The sequence below is a fragment of the Trichomycterus rosablanca genome, chromosome 5 (genome assembly GCF_030014385.1).
Source record: "Trichomycterus rosablanca isolate fTriRos1 chromosome 5, fTriRos1.hap1, whole genome shotgun sequence".
NCBI classification, from domain to species: domain Eukaryota; kingdom Metazoa; phylum Chordata; class Actinopteri; order Siluriformes; family Trichomycteridae; genus Trichomycterus; species Trichomycterus rosablanca.
Genome location: NC_085992.1, coordinates 2,943,267 through 2,961,057, shown reverse-complemented (window position 1 = coordinate 2,961,057; position 17,791 = coordinate 2,943,267). Strand labels below are relative to the sequence as shown.

Here is a 17,791-nt window from a genome sequence, read left to right as displayed (position 1 = left end):
TCATAAGCGAGCTGCCCCAGAGGCGGCGCGATTGCCCTTTTCTGGAGATGGGGTGGGGTGGGGTGGGGTTTTCTTTCTTTCCTCTTATTTTGGAAGCAGCTTCTGTATTGTGATGATCAATTTTCAGATACATTCGTTGATCATACACCTAACATACAGATAACATACAGTATACAATAACTGACTGTGACCCTGAATGTTATCTTACTCTGTACACTTGGTCCACTTATTGCACCCTAGTTATCGATTTAAAGAGACACCCAGAGGACCCCTGGATGTTATTTGAAAGATGGACCATTCATGGTAATGACATGGTTGTGTGTGTTGGTCTGGTACGAGGGTAGCTGGTGCAGCAGTGTTGTTGGGATTTTTAAATCCTGGTTAAACCTCATGGCCTCTTTATTAGGAACACGTAGGCAAACAGTTAGAGACTAGAACTTTTTTTTGAGTTCAGAGGGAAGTGGGTATGTTTAATTTAAGTATTAATTTAGGTAAGCACCTTAACTGCTGATCTACCGCTGCCATTTGAGCATATATGATCGGGATGCAGTGTGTTGGTGGACTGAGTAGCTGATGCACCATCCACGGTCCCACCGAGCGCTCTCACTCTCTAGTTCCAGACGGTCGTCTTGGACTCCTTGTCACCGACAGTGGGAGTCGGTTTGAGTGGATTTGATTCCTTGTATTCTCTCCGCTCTAGCTCATTGCTTTGCTTTATTAATCGCTAAGCGGACTGTGTAACAGCTCTCGCTGTAATCGAGTGCAGCTAATGCCTGGTTCACACTACACGATTTGTGCCCTGATTTTCGCTCGGCGACTGGTCGGCGCTGGATTTGCCGGCTCGGGAGCAACTCGGCGTTTTACAGTATTTCTGACCTTATAGTTCTCTACAAAACACCCACGCTGCATTGCAAAAAATATTTATTAACCTCCAACTCACTATAGAACAATCGCTGCTGGTCACGTTGCCAAATCCACCCAGATTCATTTATTTTTTCTCTTTGCTTTAACGCTGCACATCAGCGCACAAACTTTGATCGCTCGCTACTTGTTGACGTGCATTTTTAGACGTGTTATCATTAAACCCCTCGTCACTTCTCACGTGTGTTCTCATGACAAAACAGGTTTACGTGGTGTAGTGTGAAACCCCCTATCACCCATCAGTCGTGTAGTGTGAAATACACACCGACTTGAAAGACTCCCGATTACAAGAGATCCAGTCTTGTAGTGTGAACTGTACAGCGACCTGACCACTTGGAAAGTCATATAGTCTGACCTTGGTGTGAGATACTTGTCGTCTCTGTCCATCTTTCTGCCGTTTGCGGTAAATTGTCATTCCTCGCCACAGTACTGTCACAAAACTAGGTCTGAAACATCTAGACCTTGGATGTTTGGACACCAGGAGCGTCTCTGTCTATCCGTTCCACTCGGCGTCATCTGTTTTCCCGTTTTGCTGCTGCTGAATCAGAGTCGGATCATCATCTCGTCTGTTAAAGAGATCTGTGCTGGTTTTATAACCGCCGTTTCCGTTAGCTTTGATAGATTTATAAAAGTCTGACATGTGCTGTCTGATTCTCTCTCCGCAGGCTTTTAATGTACATTTATTATTATTAATACGAGCGTATATTGACATCGTATGAACCGCATTAGCCTGGTTAGAGACCGGCTCCGTCTGCGAAGCCCTAGATAGCGATAGATTCTGCTAAATCGGTTGCGTTGTCACAGACGGGTTCCGTCTCTGTCCGACAGAGGAAGCAATAAGGTGACCTTGTTTTCTTTCTGTTTGCTTTTCCGTCTGCGTCCGTTTCCTCTCGATGGCGGAGCTGTGATTTATTCCCGCCGTGTCCCCTGCGTTTCCTCCAGCACGCCCGAGCGCTCTCTATTAGAAGCGAGCGGATTTTCAGGGTTGGTGATATCACCGCCCGATTTATGGCCAGTGTACGAGTGTTTTCAAATATTTTGGTTGGCGGGATGAGTCACACGTTCAGGCCCGTGGCTGCGTGGTGAGTGCTTTTTTCGGCCGATGGAAAAGTCTAGTTGCAGTTTTGGACGGACCGAGCTGCACAAATCAAACACAAATGTGAAGCTTTTTTTATTTATTATTATTAATATTTCACCGAACAGTCAGTTTAGGGTTTCAGACTGAATACGTGCATTGAGAAGAGGTTAATACACCGATCAGCCATAATCATGTCCATTTTATCAGCTCCACTTACCATATAGAAGCACTTTGTAGTTCTACAATTACTGACTGTAGTCAGGACTCTCCCAGAACCACCACAGAGCAGGTATTATTTAGGTGGTGGATCATTCTCAGCACTGCAGTGACACTGACATGGTGGTGGTGTGTTAGTGTGTGTTGTGCTGGTATGAGTGGATCAGACACAGCAGCGCTGCTGGAGTTTTTAAACACCTCACTGTCACTGCTGGACTGAGAATAGTCCACCAACCAAAAATATCCAGCCAACAGCACCCCGTGGGCAGCGTCCTGTGACCACTGATGAAGGTCTAGAAGATGAGCGACTCAAACAGCAGCAATAGATGAGCGATCGTCTCTGACTTTACATCTACAAGATGGACCAGCTAGGTAGGAGTGTCTAAAAGAGTGGACAGTGAGTGGACATGGTATTTAAAAACTCCAGCAGCGCTGCTGTGTCTGATCCACTCATACCAGCACAACACACACTAACACACCACCACCATGTCAGTGTCACTGCAGTGCTGAGAATGATCCACCACCTAAATAATACCTGCTCTGTGGTGGTCCTGTGGGGGTCCTGACCATTAAAGAAGGTTAAAAAAGCATGTAGAGAAACAGATGGACTACAGTCAGTAATTGTAGAACTACAAAGTGCTTCTATATGGTAAGTGGAGCTAATAATTAATGTAATAATGTAATAATAATTATTACATATAAATAACACTGTAAATAAATAACACTATATATAAATAACACTATATATAAATAACACTGTAAATAAATAACACTATATATAAATAACACTATATATAAATAACACTGTATATAAATAACACTATATATAAATAACACTGTAAATAAATAACACTGTATATAAATAACACTATATATAAATAACACTGTAAATAAATAACACTATATATAAATAACACTGTAAATAAATAACACTATATATAAATAACACTATATATAAATAACACTGTAAATAAATAACACTATATATAAATAACACTATATATAAGTAACACTGTAAATAAATAACACTATATATAAATAACACTGTATATAAATAACACTATATATAAATAACACTAAATAAATAACACTATATATAAATAACACTATATAAAAAACAATATATATAAATAACACTAAATATTAATAACAATATAAAAAACTAATTATATATAAATTACACTAAATATAAATAACACTGTATATAAATAAACACGTTCTTTCATCCAGGCTGGCACGCGCTGGCAACACGATACAGACGACGGATCGTCTTCTGGTCCTCGAGACACCTATGTTCCCTCTCGGTGCTTATAAAGTAGCGACGGGTGCCGTCTGTGGTTCAGACTCCATGCCTCCCGGTCCGCCTCCCAATTCCGGCTCTATTTCTGTTTATAAAGGAGGGGTAAAAATAGCGCATTGTGCCGAGACGCTTCAGGAACGGTGTATTTTGAGTTTGGAGTCACTGTAACGTGTGATGGTGTTGTGTGGCTGGCACACACACACACACACATTTCACACGGTCACTATTGTTTCTCATAGGAAACATGGCTGGCATGTTATCTTCAGCATCAGTTCGAACAATAAGATGTGGAAGAGCAGAAATACAATGGACACGTCGAGAATGTTTCAGTTCCCTGAGCTCATTCGACCGAACGTGAGAGCGACCGGTCACTTCCTGCGTGGATGTGATTCTTCCTCTAGAAATCAATCCTTGGAGAGCAGTGAAACTGGACCCTGATGGACCAGACATACTCAAAGAAGTATTGGGACTCCCCTTTTAATGATTGAATTTTGGTGTTTCAGCCACAACAGCTGCTCACAGGTGTAAAAAAGGCGAAAACATGTTTCTAATATTGCATCAAAAGTTTAAGGAAGGACCTTTCCCTGTTCTAGCCCCACTTAATAGGGGCACAGCCATTCTGGAACAGGAAAGGACCTTCCCTAAACTGTTGTTGTAAAGTTAGAAGCATTATTAAACCTGGTAGCACTTGGTAGCTGAAATGTAGTCAGTGGTAGCTCATCGGGAAAAGGTTCTGGACTAGTAATCAGAAGGTTACTGGTTTAAGCCTCACCACCCCTTATTGTTGGGCCCCTGAGCAAGGCCCCTAACTCTTAAGGGCCCAACAGTGACAACCTGGCAATAATGGGGCTTGAACCAGCGACCTTTTGATTACTAGTCCAATAACTTAACCCCAAAGCTGCAACTGCCCTGACTAAATGTAGTCAGAAGGTTACCGGTTCAAGCCTCACCACCCCTTATTGTTGGGCCCCTGAGCAAGGCCCCTAACTCTTAATTGCTCCAACTGTGTATAGAAATAGTTGTTTGGATAAGAGCGTCTACTAAACGATGCAGATGTAAATTAAACGCGTACATGTAAACACACACACACACACACACACCTTGACAGTAGATTTGGTCCCCCCAAAATTCAGTTCATGGCTACATTCGGTTCCCGGCTAAAAAAATAAGAAGGAAGGGGCGTCCCAATACTTTTGCTCATGCGGTGTGTTTCGCTTCTCACGTTCTCTCACCCGTTAACCGTGTCGGTGTTTGGTTTGGGCTCCTTTTATCTCTGCTGTTGATCCGTCACGGTGCTTTCTGGAATGTCCCAGACAGACGGACCGTTTTCCGTGCCTGGCCGCCAGCTGCCTGCTCACGTTTTCACACCTTACCAAAAAAAAAAAATCCTCCCCCTCGCCCCCCACAAACCCGGGGGACCGGATTGGCTCATTTCGGTCTCTGCGGTAAACACTGCGGCTCGGATCTGAGAGCGATGACACTTCACTACATTATGGACTGATGTGTAGGCCAGCAGAGGGTTTCTGAATCACACCCTTCTGATTCGGACGCAGCAAGATCTCTGGGGCGTTCGGAGAACCGGCCGGACTGGAGGAGATGCCGACGGTAATGATCTATCCAGACCTGGTGCTGATTTGTTGGTTATAAATATCCTGAACTTTATTTTGGAACGGGATGGTTGTTGGTTTTCGGCCAGCGGGGCTTGTATGGGTTTTTTTTCGGTGCTGTCTTTGATTAATCCTGTGTTGATAAACACACTTCTAGTAGCTCTAATAAACCTGACATCCTGAAACCGGAGCTGCCGGAGGAAACCCATTTGGACACAAGGAGAACATGCAAACTCCACACAAAAAGGACTGCTTTACCTGGGAATCGAACCCAGAACCCAGGACCTTCTTGTTGTTAGGCAACAGTGCTACCCACCGAGCCTCTTCTAATAGCTCCAATTAACCAGACATCCTAAAACCGGAGCTCCCGGAGGAAACCCACACAGACACGTGGAGAACAAGCAATCTCCACACAGAAATGACCCGGACCGCATCACATGGGGATCGAACCCAGGACCTTCTTGCTGTGAGGTGACAGTGCTACCCACCGAGCCACCGTGCCGTCCTACGTCTGGCCCTAGAATTAGATGGAAATTACACACAAACACACACACACACACACACACATCTAATAGCTTAAATTAACCTGACTGCCTGAAACCGGAGCTCCCGGAGGAAACCCACAGAGACACGGGGAGAACATGCAAACTCCACACAGGACTACCAGCTGTAAAAATCAGTTCTATAAAGAAGGATAAGCCTCCAACTTTGCAGTAACAGATTAGGGAAGGTCCTTTCCAGTTCCAGCATGACTGCGCCTGATCGAGCTGTACATAGCGATGAAGAAAATCTTGTTTTCAAGAATCTCCAGTGTCCTGCACAGAACGCTGACCTCAGCACCACTCAATGGGGCACAGTTATTCCCTAAACTGTTGCTGCCAAGTTAAAAGCATGCGATTCCCTTCCTCTAACTGATTTATAATTGATTTATTACACCTGTTAGCATTTATTGTAGCTGAAACACAGAAAGGCCGCCAGGGGAATCGAACCCAGGCCCTTCTTGCTTTGAGGCCCATCTTATGGAAGCATGTGCATAAACAAAGCAAATCTAAAAAGAACAGAGTGACGACTGTAAGATTGGAGTTTGTTTCTTTGTTGTTTCTGGCTGAATGAAAAGAAAATGAGATTAATAACAGCGATTATTTAAAAAATGCTGATTACAGTAAACTGATGACTGTTTATTTATATAAACTATTATAACACTAATGTAGTATGTTGTGGTTCATCCATGTGAAGGTGTGTGTGTGTGGGGGGGGGGGTGTTCGGTGGTCTTTCAAGCATGAGTCACGAGCACTATATGACCATAAGCTTGTTTCAGGATTTCCAACTACGGCCTGTGGGCCATTTCTGAAACGGCTCAAGAGGTATTTTAGAAATCAAATTAAAGTTGTCTTACTATTAAGCAGATTTTTTTTAAAACGTGTGAACTCGTGTGTGGCTGTTGCTATCGCATAAAACAAATCTAAAACGCTCCCCGCCGTCTTTCCCCCGACTCAAAACATTAACGTTCCACAGTTTTTGTATAAACTACACGACAAACGCAGAAGATACAAACGGCAGTTGTAGCCTAGTGGTTAAGGTACTGGACTAGCAATCAAAAGGTCGCTGGTTCAAGCCCCACCACTGCCAGGCTTAACCCTCAATTGCTTAGACTATACACTGTCACAGTACTGTGTAATTGTAGCCTAGTGGTTAAGGTACTGGACTAATAATCAAAAGGTCACTGGTTCAAGCCCCACCACTGCCAGGCTGCCACTGTTGGGCCCTTGAACAAGGCCCTTAACCCTCAACTATACACTGTAATAGTTCTGTAAGTTGCTTTGGATAAAAGCGTCCGCTAAATGCCGAAAATGTAATGAAATGTAAGTTGTAGACTAGTGGTTAAGGTACTGGACTAGTAATCAAATGGTCGCTGGTTCAAGCCCCACCACTGCCAGGCTTAGACTGTATACTGTCACAGTTCTGTAAGTCGCTTTGGATAAAAGCGTCCGCTAAATGCCGAAAATGTAAGATTTCAGGTGCGCTGGGAAAATGAATATTTTTTGACTGAGTTAAGAGGGAAATGGGTATGTTTAAGTTGAATACTGGTGAGTGAAATCTGCAAAATCTGAGTTTACACGACACTGTGGACGATAGGTCATCAGTCACTCAAATAAAAAGGAATCTGTGGCCCCGTGTTTGTGTATTTTTTACTCCCATCTGTCTCCCAACAAGAAAAGTTTGGACACCCCCTGATCTATGCGATCGTATTAGCTACTGCTCTGAGAAGCACCCACAAGACTTAGTATGTTTATGTATGGGAATTTGTGCCCATTTAGTCAAAAGGAGTGTGTTTGTGTGGCTTGACGTTCCGGTTCACTCTCTTGTGTTTATGTTTGTACGTCAGGAGCTGTCCGAGCCAGTTCTGGAGGAGCAGTTGCGGTCAGCGGGCAGTGTGGACGAACTCATGAGGCTGCTGTACCCCAGTTACTGGAACGTCCTGAAATGCCGCTCAAAGAGAGGCGTGAATCCTCGGTTCGCTCCCAGAGACGCGGACGTGAGGACGGAGGAGCTCACCTTCGCCGCTGCCTACTTCAACTTCGATATTTTTAAAAGTGAGTACCGCTGTGTGCCAGACTTTTGGGCTTTCAGGTGGGTGAAGAGGCGCTTCGGAAAATGGTTTTTCCACTAGTGCTGAGATCTTGGCTGTGCTATCAGCCGGCCGGCTGTCTACACAGACACACACAGTATTGGCTGTGGGTCTGTAGGGGGAGGGATGACGGCTGAAACAGGATGGCAGATCACATTTACATTTTCGGCACTTATCTGACGCTTTTATCCAAAGCGTGTGACAATATAGACTATATAGACAATATAGCATGTGGCCAGTTGTAGACTAGTGATTAAGGTACTGGATCTGTAATCAGAAGGCTGCTGGTTCAAGCCCCACCACTGTCAGGTTGCCACTGTTGGGCCCTTGAGCAAGGCCCTTAACCCTCAATTGCTTAGATTGTATACTGTCACAACTGTAAGTCGCTTTGGATAAAAGCATCTGCTAAATGACAAAAATGTAAATGTAAATATACTTTCTCACCAATTAAGGATTAAGGGCCTTGCTCAAGGGCCCAACAGTGGCAACCTGGCAGTGGTGGGGCTTGCACCAGCAACCTTTCAATTACTAGTTCAGTACCTTAACTGCTAGGATACAACTACCACGGATGGCAGTGCGTGGCTCTCCACATGCAATACTGCGTTCTGTGAGACCCCGCCCCTGGCAGGTGAAAAGAAGCGATCGCCGGGCGAAAGAAAAGCCCTTGATTGGGAGTTGGCTACGACTGGATTGGGTAAAAAAGGGGAAAAACCAATAAACTAATAAACTCCTGTTAGCAATGGGTGTGGCTATTGGGTTCCTGGCGCAACCCACCTATTTCTGTCCAGGCTTGGGACCATAGCCAGTCGTGTCTGTGTAGACGCCCGGCCAGCTGATAGCACAGAGATTCGAACCCCGGATCCCAGAGGTCGTGGGTTAGCATGATTACACACGGCGGTGCGGTTTTGCTAACGTAAGACTCTTCCCGCTCCTGTGCCGCAGGTATCGAAGCAGAATGGAGGAAGACGCTGTGCACGCCCCGCGAGGTGTGTCTAGACGTGGGCAAAGAATTCGGGGCGGCCACCAACACCTTCTACAAGCCGCCGTGCGTCTCCGTGTACAGATGTGGAGGCTGCTGTAACAGCGAGGAGTACCAGTGCATGAACATCAGCACCAGCTTCATCAGCAAAACGGTCAGTCGAATTCGGCTTGATCTCCTCCTGCTGTACTTTACACATCAAACACTCAACATCAAAGTGACTCTCAACATCAAAGTAATTCTGATCGGATTATACAATTTCAGTTAATAAAACATCTGGTTGGGTGGCACGATGGGTAGCACTGTCGCCTCACAGCATGAAAGTCCTGGGTTCGATTCCCAAGTGGAGCGCTCTGGGTCCTTTCTGTGTGGAGTTTGCATGTTCTCCCCTTGTCCTTGTGGGTTTCCTCCCACAGTCCAAGAACATGCAGTCAGGTTCATTGGAGACACTGAATTGTCCTATAAGTGAATGGGTGTGTATATGTGTGGGTGTGTGTGTGTCTGCCCTGCAATGGACTGGCATCCCGTTCAGGGTGTTACTGTGTGCCTTGCGCCCATTGAAAAGCTAGGATAGGCTCCAGGGCACAGCCAGGCTGAAATAGGGTCCACCTGGGAGTAGAACCCAGGACCTTCTGGCTGTGAGGCGACCATGCTACCCACTGTGCCACCCTATGAAGAAAAAAAACCACTTGATTATAATTATAGTACTTTAATAATGATACTTTATGGATGGTACTGAATTAGTAATTAGAAGGTTGCAGGTTCAAGCCCCACCACTGCCAGTTGGGTCCCTGAGCAAGGCCCTTAACCCTCAATTGCTTGGATTGTGAAGTCGCTTTGAATACAAGGGCACTTGTAGCCTAGTGGTTAAGGTACTGGATTAGTAATCGCAAAGTCGTGTTTCAAGCCCCACCACTGCCAGGTTGCCACTGTTGGGCCCTTGAGCAAGGCCCTTAGCCCTCAATTGCTTGGAGAACATAAAGAGAAAGTATCTGCTAAATGCTGAAAATGTAAATGAACGTAAGCGTATGATAAATGGCATAAACGTAAACATACAGTCCTCAAATTCACTCCTGGAAAATCAGTTAACAACAGTTGTCCTGTTCGTGGCAGCGCTGCTGCTGTTTCGCTTTCCTCTGCTCAGTAGGGACGAAGTGCAGTGCAGGACGACGAGGCTCAGCGTGATGGACTGTGGAAGCGCTTGACCTCGTCTAAAGCTTTGATTTAGTGGGTACGGATTAGTCGGGGGTAATTTCGGGGGTCACAGCTCGGAGTTATTCAGGGGTAAGCTTGCCTTAATTGCGCACGTCTTTGGGTGGGCTGACCCGGGGGGCGACGCGGGTTCCATTCTGTGATGTAAAACATGATGCCCCCACACACACACACACACACACACACACACACCGGGCGAGCGATAGAGCTGGTTCAGCCATGTGCTCTGTTTTCCTGAGCCAAAATCCTCTACTAGAGCAGCGGCTCTCGACCTTTTGTTCTCTTTGGCTCTGAGACCCTCTCGACACAGTTCATGAAATTATTCTCAGTGAGGATGATTAAACGTTTTGTCTTCTTGCTCATGGGAAATTTGATGGATTCATGGTGAAGGTAAATATTTTGGTATTTTTTGGATTTTGGTCGATGTTAGTGGGTTCGCTTCTGGTAAACGGATGGTAGAAGCTTCCTCACCTGAATCAGAATTTTTCGTAGTCACCGTCCTTTGACCTTTGCACTTTTGAGGTGGGCAAATAAAATTCTTGTCTATTCTCAGACCCAACGTGGGCTTTCTGTACTTTAAAATATATTTACGACATCACAAGAGATCGTCCATATGCTTATTGCTTACAGATTGTCCGTCCCATCTCATTTGATTATTAGAACTGGGGACTGAGATCTAGACACTGTGGATTGAGGACAAAGGACTGGGGACTGCAGACTCAGGATTGGAGACTAGGGACTGAGGACTAGAAACTGAGGACTAGAAACAGAGGACTGTGGACTGAGGACTAGGGATTAAGGTCTAGAGACTGTTAATTGAGGACAAAAGACTGGGAACTGCAGACTCAGGATTGGAGACTAGGGACTGAGGACTGTGGACTGAGGACTGGAGACTGAGGACTAGAAACTGAGGACTGTGGACTGAGGACTAGGGACTGAAGTCTAGAGACTGTGGATTGAGGACTAAGGACTAGGAACTGCAGACTCAGGATTGGAGACTAGGGACTGAGGACTGGAGACTGAGGACTAGAAACTGAGGACTGGGGACTGAGATCTACAGACTGTGGACTGAGGACTAGGGACTGAGAACTCGGGACTGAGATCTTGAGACTGTTGATTGAGTACTAAGGACTGGGGACTGCAGATTTGGGATTGGAGACTAAAAAATGTGGACTGAGGTGAACAGATCTGAATTGTAAGGGAAGACTCATTTCACCTTTTATTTTAATGATTTGTTTTTAGCAATATTGACCCTTGGAGGTCCTGATTCTTCTCCCTAAATCTGTTGATGAGATTTAAAGATGTTCTCGTGCTGCTGTCCGTTCCACGTTGGCACACGGAGGGTTTTTTATTTTATGAACCTCCCCTCCTGTCCCGGTTAAACCCCCTTTTTTAATTTCCTTCCTCTCTGAATCTGGATAAGCCGGGTCTGCTTTGTGTCAGCGGGTGCGTGTAACAGACGATCATCTGTGCTTTTGGTGTGTTTTTTTCCTCCCAGACACTTGCCAGACACCTGTGTGAGCTTAACTCCCTGACCGCGCTCCTCCTGCGGCGGGAGGGCACGGCGGTGGGGCGCGGTAAGACCCGCTGGTTTGAGCGGTTCTTGGATTACTCTTGACCCCGGCGCAGCAGACCGTAAATACTCCGCCGAAGTGCTTTTATTTTGGAGTCTGGTCGAGGGCTTCTTCACAGAGGGAGGCGGTCAAGGTCTGGTGAAAGTGGTTCCAGGGGAATACGGTGCAGTAGAAACATGATCTGTTCTCGACTCCTCGTCTGTTTACTCTTCCATTGTTCCTGATTAACCGTGGGAGGTAATGGCTCTTCGGAGAGCACTTCAGTCCAATTGATGGAACTCCCGGCTTGGCTGGTGTCTCAGCTTTTATGTGCGCAATTAGTGTCCAGTTCCGTGGCTTCCACCCTGCCCCCCAACCCCGAGGGGTGCAGGAGAACGTGGTATCCTAAAACAGACGTTCTAAACTACTACTACAGGCCACTGAGGGGCAGAATTGAGGCTTAATGTAACAACTACAATACCCATAATGCTCTTCACACTATGTCACCTGACCCCAAAATCAGTCCTCAGTCCCTAGTTTCCAGTCCTCAGTCCACAGTCCTCAGTTCCTAGTTTTTAGTCCCCAGTCCCTAGTCCCCAGTCTGCAATTCACAGTCCTCAGTTCCTAGTACTCAGTCCACACTCCGCAATCCCTAGTCCTCAGTCACCAGTTTTTATTTCACAGTCCTCAGTTCCTAGTTTTTAGTCCCCAGTAACCAATCCACAGTCCTCAGTCTCTAGTCTCCAATCCAGAGTCTGCAGTCCACAGTCTCCAGTCCTCAGTTTTTAGTCCTGTCATCAGTCCCCATTCCTCAGTAATTAGTTCCCTGTCCTCAGTCCCCAGTCATTAGTCCACAGTCCTCAGTAATTAGTTCTCAGTCCCCAGTTCTCAGTCCCCATTACACAATCTTTAGTCCCCAGTTATTAGTCCACAGTCCCCAGTTCTGTTCTCAGTCCCCAATACACAGTCTTCAGTCCACTGTCCTTAGTTCCTAGTTCTCATTCCCTAAGTCCTTAGTACACAGTCACCAGTCTGCAGTCCTCAGTCCCCAGTCCCCAGTCTGCAGTCCACAGTCCTCAGTCCCTAGTTCAAATTCCCTAAGTTCTTAGTCCATAGTCATCAGTCCCCAGTCCCAAGTCCTCAGTTTCCAGTCCCTAGTCCCCAATACACAGTCTTCAGTCCACAGTTCTTAGTTCCTAGTTCTCATTCCCTAAATCCTTAGTCCTCAGTCTTCAGTCCCTAGTCCCCAATACACAGTCTGCAGTCCACAGTCCTCAGTTCCCAGTCCTTAGTCCTCGGTCTACATGCCACAGTCCATAGTTCTCAGTCCGTAGACCTCAGACCTCAATTTGCAGTCCCTAGTCCCCAGTCCCTTGATTCCTTGGTCTAGTATTGTCCTTCTGCTGCAGGACCTGCCAGTTGTGCCTGCTGGGGGTGCCCAGCCGACCGATAGCAGAGCTGTGTTTTTGACCTGGTGCTTTAGTCGAATGTGGCTGTACTTTGGTACTAGTACTACATTATCATCATAATCATCAACATCAAGCGACAGGGCAAGCAAAGCAGCCCTGTCGCAACTTCTACCAGCTCTTCCGGTGGGGTTCTCTCCTGGGGCCTCCTCCACATCTGCCATGCCTGGTATACCTCCAATGGGAGGCGTCCATGAGGCATCCTTAAAAGACCTCAACTGGCTCCTCTCCATGCAAAGGAGAGGACCCAATTGAGGTTCTCCAGTACCCCCGTGACTCCAGTACGACCTGACTGGTTACCTGTTCAGAAATGTGTTGCTAACATTCTCTGCATGTGGTTTTTTATTTCCGCAGCTGTTTGAGATCACCGTCCCGGTGAAGACGCAGCCCAAACCGGTCACCATCAGCTTCGCTAACCACACCTCGTGTAGCTGTCTGTCCAAACTGGATGTTTACAGACAGAAGCACTCCATCATCCGCCGAGCGCTGCCCGAGTGAGTCTCTCTCTCTTTTATCTTTTACTCTTTTATAGCTGCGGCGTGACGGACGTCCTTACTCAGACTTAATTATTAGAAGCTTCGTTAGACGATAACGACGTGGCCTAAACGAGGTGTTGCTGGACTGCTGTGAGTCTGCAGTCCCCAGTCCTTTGTCCTTAATCCACAGTCTCTAGACCTCAGTCTCTAGTCCTCAGTCCCTCCAGATCTCAGTCCCCAGTCCTCAATTCCTAGTCCTCGTTCCCCAGTCCTTAGTCCACAGTCCTCAGTCCCCAGTCTGCAGTCCCCAGTCCTTTGTCCTTAATCCCCAGTCTCTAGACCTCAGTCTCTAGTCCTCTGTCTCTCCAGACCTCAGTCCCCAGTCCTCAATTTCCAGTCCTTAGTACACAGTCCTCAGTTCTCTGTCCACAGTCCTCAGTTCCTATTTCCCAGTCCTCAGTCTCCAGTCTGCAGTACACAGTCCTTAGTCCCTAGTTCGCATTGCCTATGTCCTTAGTCCACAGTCCTCAGTCTGATGTTAGCTGATGTTGATGTTCCGGTTCATCCCAGAGCTGTTTAGTGGGACTGAGGTCAGGGCTCTGAGCAGGACACTGGAGTTTCTTCACTGGACGTTATAGAGCTTAACAGAACAGGAAAGGGCCTTCCCTAATCTGTTGCTGCAAAATTAGAAGCATATAATTAATTTATCACACCTGTTAGCAGTTGTTGTGGCTAAAACACTTGAATTCAGTCATTAAAATGGGTGTCCCAATACTTTTGTCCATATAGTGTATATACCAAATGAATCTGTCCGGTCAGCAGCGCCTCCAGCTGTCCGGTGTGGAGGAACAGCTGAAGTATAGCGGGTTCCTCTGCACGTATAACAGCATGCAGGTGAGAATCTGCTGCCGGCCGGTAAAAAGAACAGCATTGAAGGTACATTGAAGGTACTGAATTAGTAATCAGAAGGTTGCCGGTTTAAGCCTCACCACCACCAAGCTGCCACTGTTGGACCCCTGAGCAAGGCCCTTAACCCTCAATTGTTTTGGATAGACGTAGATGACTTACCTCATTATGCAGGAGGCGGCTGCCTGTCCGGCGTTGAGGATGCAGCGAGGGGAGTTGGACGTGTCTAAAACGTATTGAAAACGACGACACATTATTCAGTAGAACAGACGGAGGTGCAGATCTCCAGCCGGGACTCGGCGTGAGTGTGTAATTTGGATGCGAAACATCTAAACGGTCCAGAGAAGCGAAACAGAAGATCTCCTCGCCCAGAGTTTCTCACTCATGTTGCTCCAGGAACCCAGAGGAACCTCCTGTCAGGTCCATAATGAACGTACCAGATGAAGCGGCGACTAATGAACTCGCGGACAGTCGTTTGATGTCTAGTGGCTGCCTTTGATGTCAGATTAATTACAGGCTCTGATTACACAGCTGCGGTTCGGTCATCCAAGATACACAGTGTGGCTAAAAGTATTTGGACGCCGGACCGTGAGCTTGTTGGACGTCTCATTTTCTGCTAGGACAACAGTCATGCTTCTAAGAAGGCTTCTCACAAGATTTGTGTATGGGAATTTGTGCCTATTTAGTAAAAATATGACAGTGTTTGTATGGCTGGGCACTGATGTTGGTCAAGAAAGCGTCAGTTGGTGTTCCGGTTCATTCCAGAACTGTTGAGTGGTGCTGAGGTCAGGAATTTTTCTGTCCTTCCAACTTTGCAGCAGTTTTGGGAAGGTCATTTCCTGTTCCAGCATGACTGTGCTCTATACAGACATGAAGAAAAGCTCAGTTTGGACACCTGACCATGAGTTTTGGACATCCTGTTTCCTAGAGTGACCTCTGTGTGATTTTTTCAGCTATAACAGCAGCCGCTCTTCTAAGGAGGCTTCTCACAAGACTTTGAAATATGTCTGTGTGTGGGAATTTGTGCCCATTTAGTAAAAAGATGTCAGCATTTGCCAGTCTGGGCATAAGTGGGGCTGAGGTCAGGACTCTGGAGTTGTGAAGTGGTGTAAAAAATCAGTAATAAATAGGAAATTATCCTACCCTTCTAACATTGCAGCAACAGTTTAGGGAAGGTCCTGTCCTGTTCCCCTGTGCACAAAGCAAGCTCTATAAGGTCTATAAGCTCTATAAGGACATGAAGAAATGCTTGATTTGGACACCTGACCATGAGTTTTGGACTTCCCGTTTCCTAGATCAGGTATTTTCCTGTCCTTCCAACTTTGCAGCAGTTTAGGGAAGGTCCTTTCCTGTTCCAGCATGACTGTACTCTATACAGACATGAAGAAAAGCTTGATTTTGGCACTTGACCATGAGCTTTTTGGATGTCCCATTTCCTAGAGTGACCTCTCAAGACTTTGAAGTATATCTGTGTATGGGAATTTGTGCCCATTTAGTCAAAATATGACAGTGTTTGTATGGCTGGGCACTGATGTTGGTCGAGAAAGCCTCAGTTGATGTTCCGGTTCATTCCAGAGCTGTCGAGTGGGTTTGGACACCCAACCGTGAGCTAGTCGGACGTCCTGTTTCCTAGAGTGACCTCTCAAGACTTTGATATATGTCTGTATGGGAATTTGTGCCCATTTAGTTATTTATAACTGTTTGTGCCCATTAAGTGCCCATTTATACCCATTTTGGCTTCTTTATGGAGCTTGGTAACGTCTTGCTGAAACAGTCCGAGGTGTCAACCAATAAAAGGTGTCGTCTACAGGGTGGCACGTTGCACCAAAATAAGTACGCACCCCTTAGTATTTCAGTGGCCTTATGAGAGCTCAGATGTGTAGGGCCTTGCACTGGGATATCTAACACACTCACAGTCAGGTGTCCAAATACTTTTGGCTACATAGTCTATAAAGCTTTGTGCACATGTAGGCCTGGATTCTGTTCTCAGGAATTGTTTTGGAACATCAGTGAAGCTTCTCAAACCAGAATAAATTGAAAATTGCGAACCACAACGACGGACGGACATCTCCGGTCTCCTGGCTAATATTTCCCAGCCTCAGCCCGACCACGCCCGCTTTGTAAAGTGACCCGGGCGGCACAGATCTGTGGTGTGACTGATTTAGGGCTCCAGAAGAATAAATGTCATAACACAACGCTGTGAGAAATACTCCGGTGTCTCCTCACAGATCATACGGCTCCTCCGTCGCCCATGTGGGATCGATCAGTCGGTACTTGGCTACCGAAGAAAGCGCCGAGCCGTTCAAGCTCACGGTCAGGGGTCTGTACACAGCTCAGAGTAAACAATGAAAATACCACTAAAATTTTTTTTCTGGTTTTACTATTTATAGATACAACATGTGGACAAAAGTATTGAGACACCCTCTTATAATGATTGAATTCATGTGTTTCAGCCACAGCAGTTGCTAACAGGTGTAATAAATCAGATATATACTCTCTCATAATTTAGCTAATTTTTAATGAACTGTCTTATGCTGCTCTCTTTGTTTTTATCTTAATTATTCTTGATGTTGATGTACTATTTTGATTTTGTACTATGATTTGTATGGTGTATGTACGTATTTGTTTTGATTATTTGTCTTATGTAAAGCGTCTTTGAGTATCTTGAAAAGCGCTATATAAATAAAATGTATTATTATTATTATTATATAAAGGAAGTGTATTCTTCCAATCAGAGATGGGGACTCGAGTCAGAGTTGCACGTAAGTCGCGCACACAGCGACTTCAGACTCATGACTGAACAACAAGAGTCCCTAGCGTCAGCATGTGTTAACATTAGTTACGTGTGTCAATTATATATATATCTAATTATTAATATTATAAATATTCTGCTCTCTAATAACGCTCCGGCCGTCTTAACCCGCAGCACATGCAATGTGTAAATGTTCCAGCCAGCTTCCGGCGTAGTGATGAAGCGTCGCTCCCTTCTTAACCCTTTGATGCACAACCTGGGTCAAAAGTGACTGACTGAGTTCTTATTTTCTATATCTTTGCAATAAATTAATTTCGTCATTCAAGCTTCCATGAATTTTTCAATTAACTTGTTTTTGATCATCACAAATCCTTATTTCAGTTTTATATTATTTGCTTTTTTAATAAAAATCATTTTTGTATCACTACCCTTCTAACGCTCAACATGGGTCAAAAATGACCCTTATGTATTTACTATGGAATTTGACAAGAAACTACTGACATTTGTAAGTGTTTGTAGTCAAAAACATATTTACTGATCTTTTGAAAGACAACCAATGATTAGGCTCTTGAATCTTGAATATGTCCAATACTATTTGCTTGCTAGCTGTTTACATATTCTAGTATAGATAGCTTTTATTAGCTAAGACAGCAAATACATGAATAACTGACAAATGTGCATATGAAAATATTCTTG

The 17,791-nt window shown here is 45.4% G+C and overlaps 1 protein-coding gene across 1 annotated transcript in view; it reads left to right on the top strand.

Annotated features, from left to right (window-relative positions):
* Positions 1-17,791, top strand: part of vegfc (vascular endothelial growth factor c) — a 53,961-nt gene that overhangs the window by 17,671 nt on the left and 18,499 nt on the right. The window contains exons 2-4 of the mRNA XM_062994755.1: positions 7,509-7,716; positions 8,694-8,884; positions 13,316-13,455. Of these exons, the coding sequence (XP_062850825.1) occupies positions 7,509-7,716; positions 8,694-8,884; positions 13,316-13,455 (539 nt within the window). The remainder of the gene's footprint in view (positions 1-7,508; positions 7,717-8,693; positions 8,885-13,315; positions 13,456-17,791) is intronic.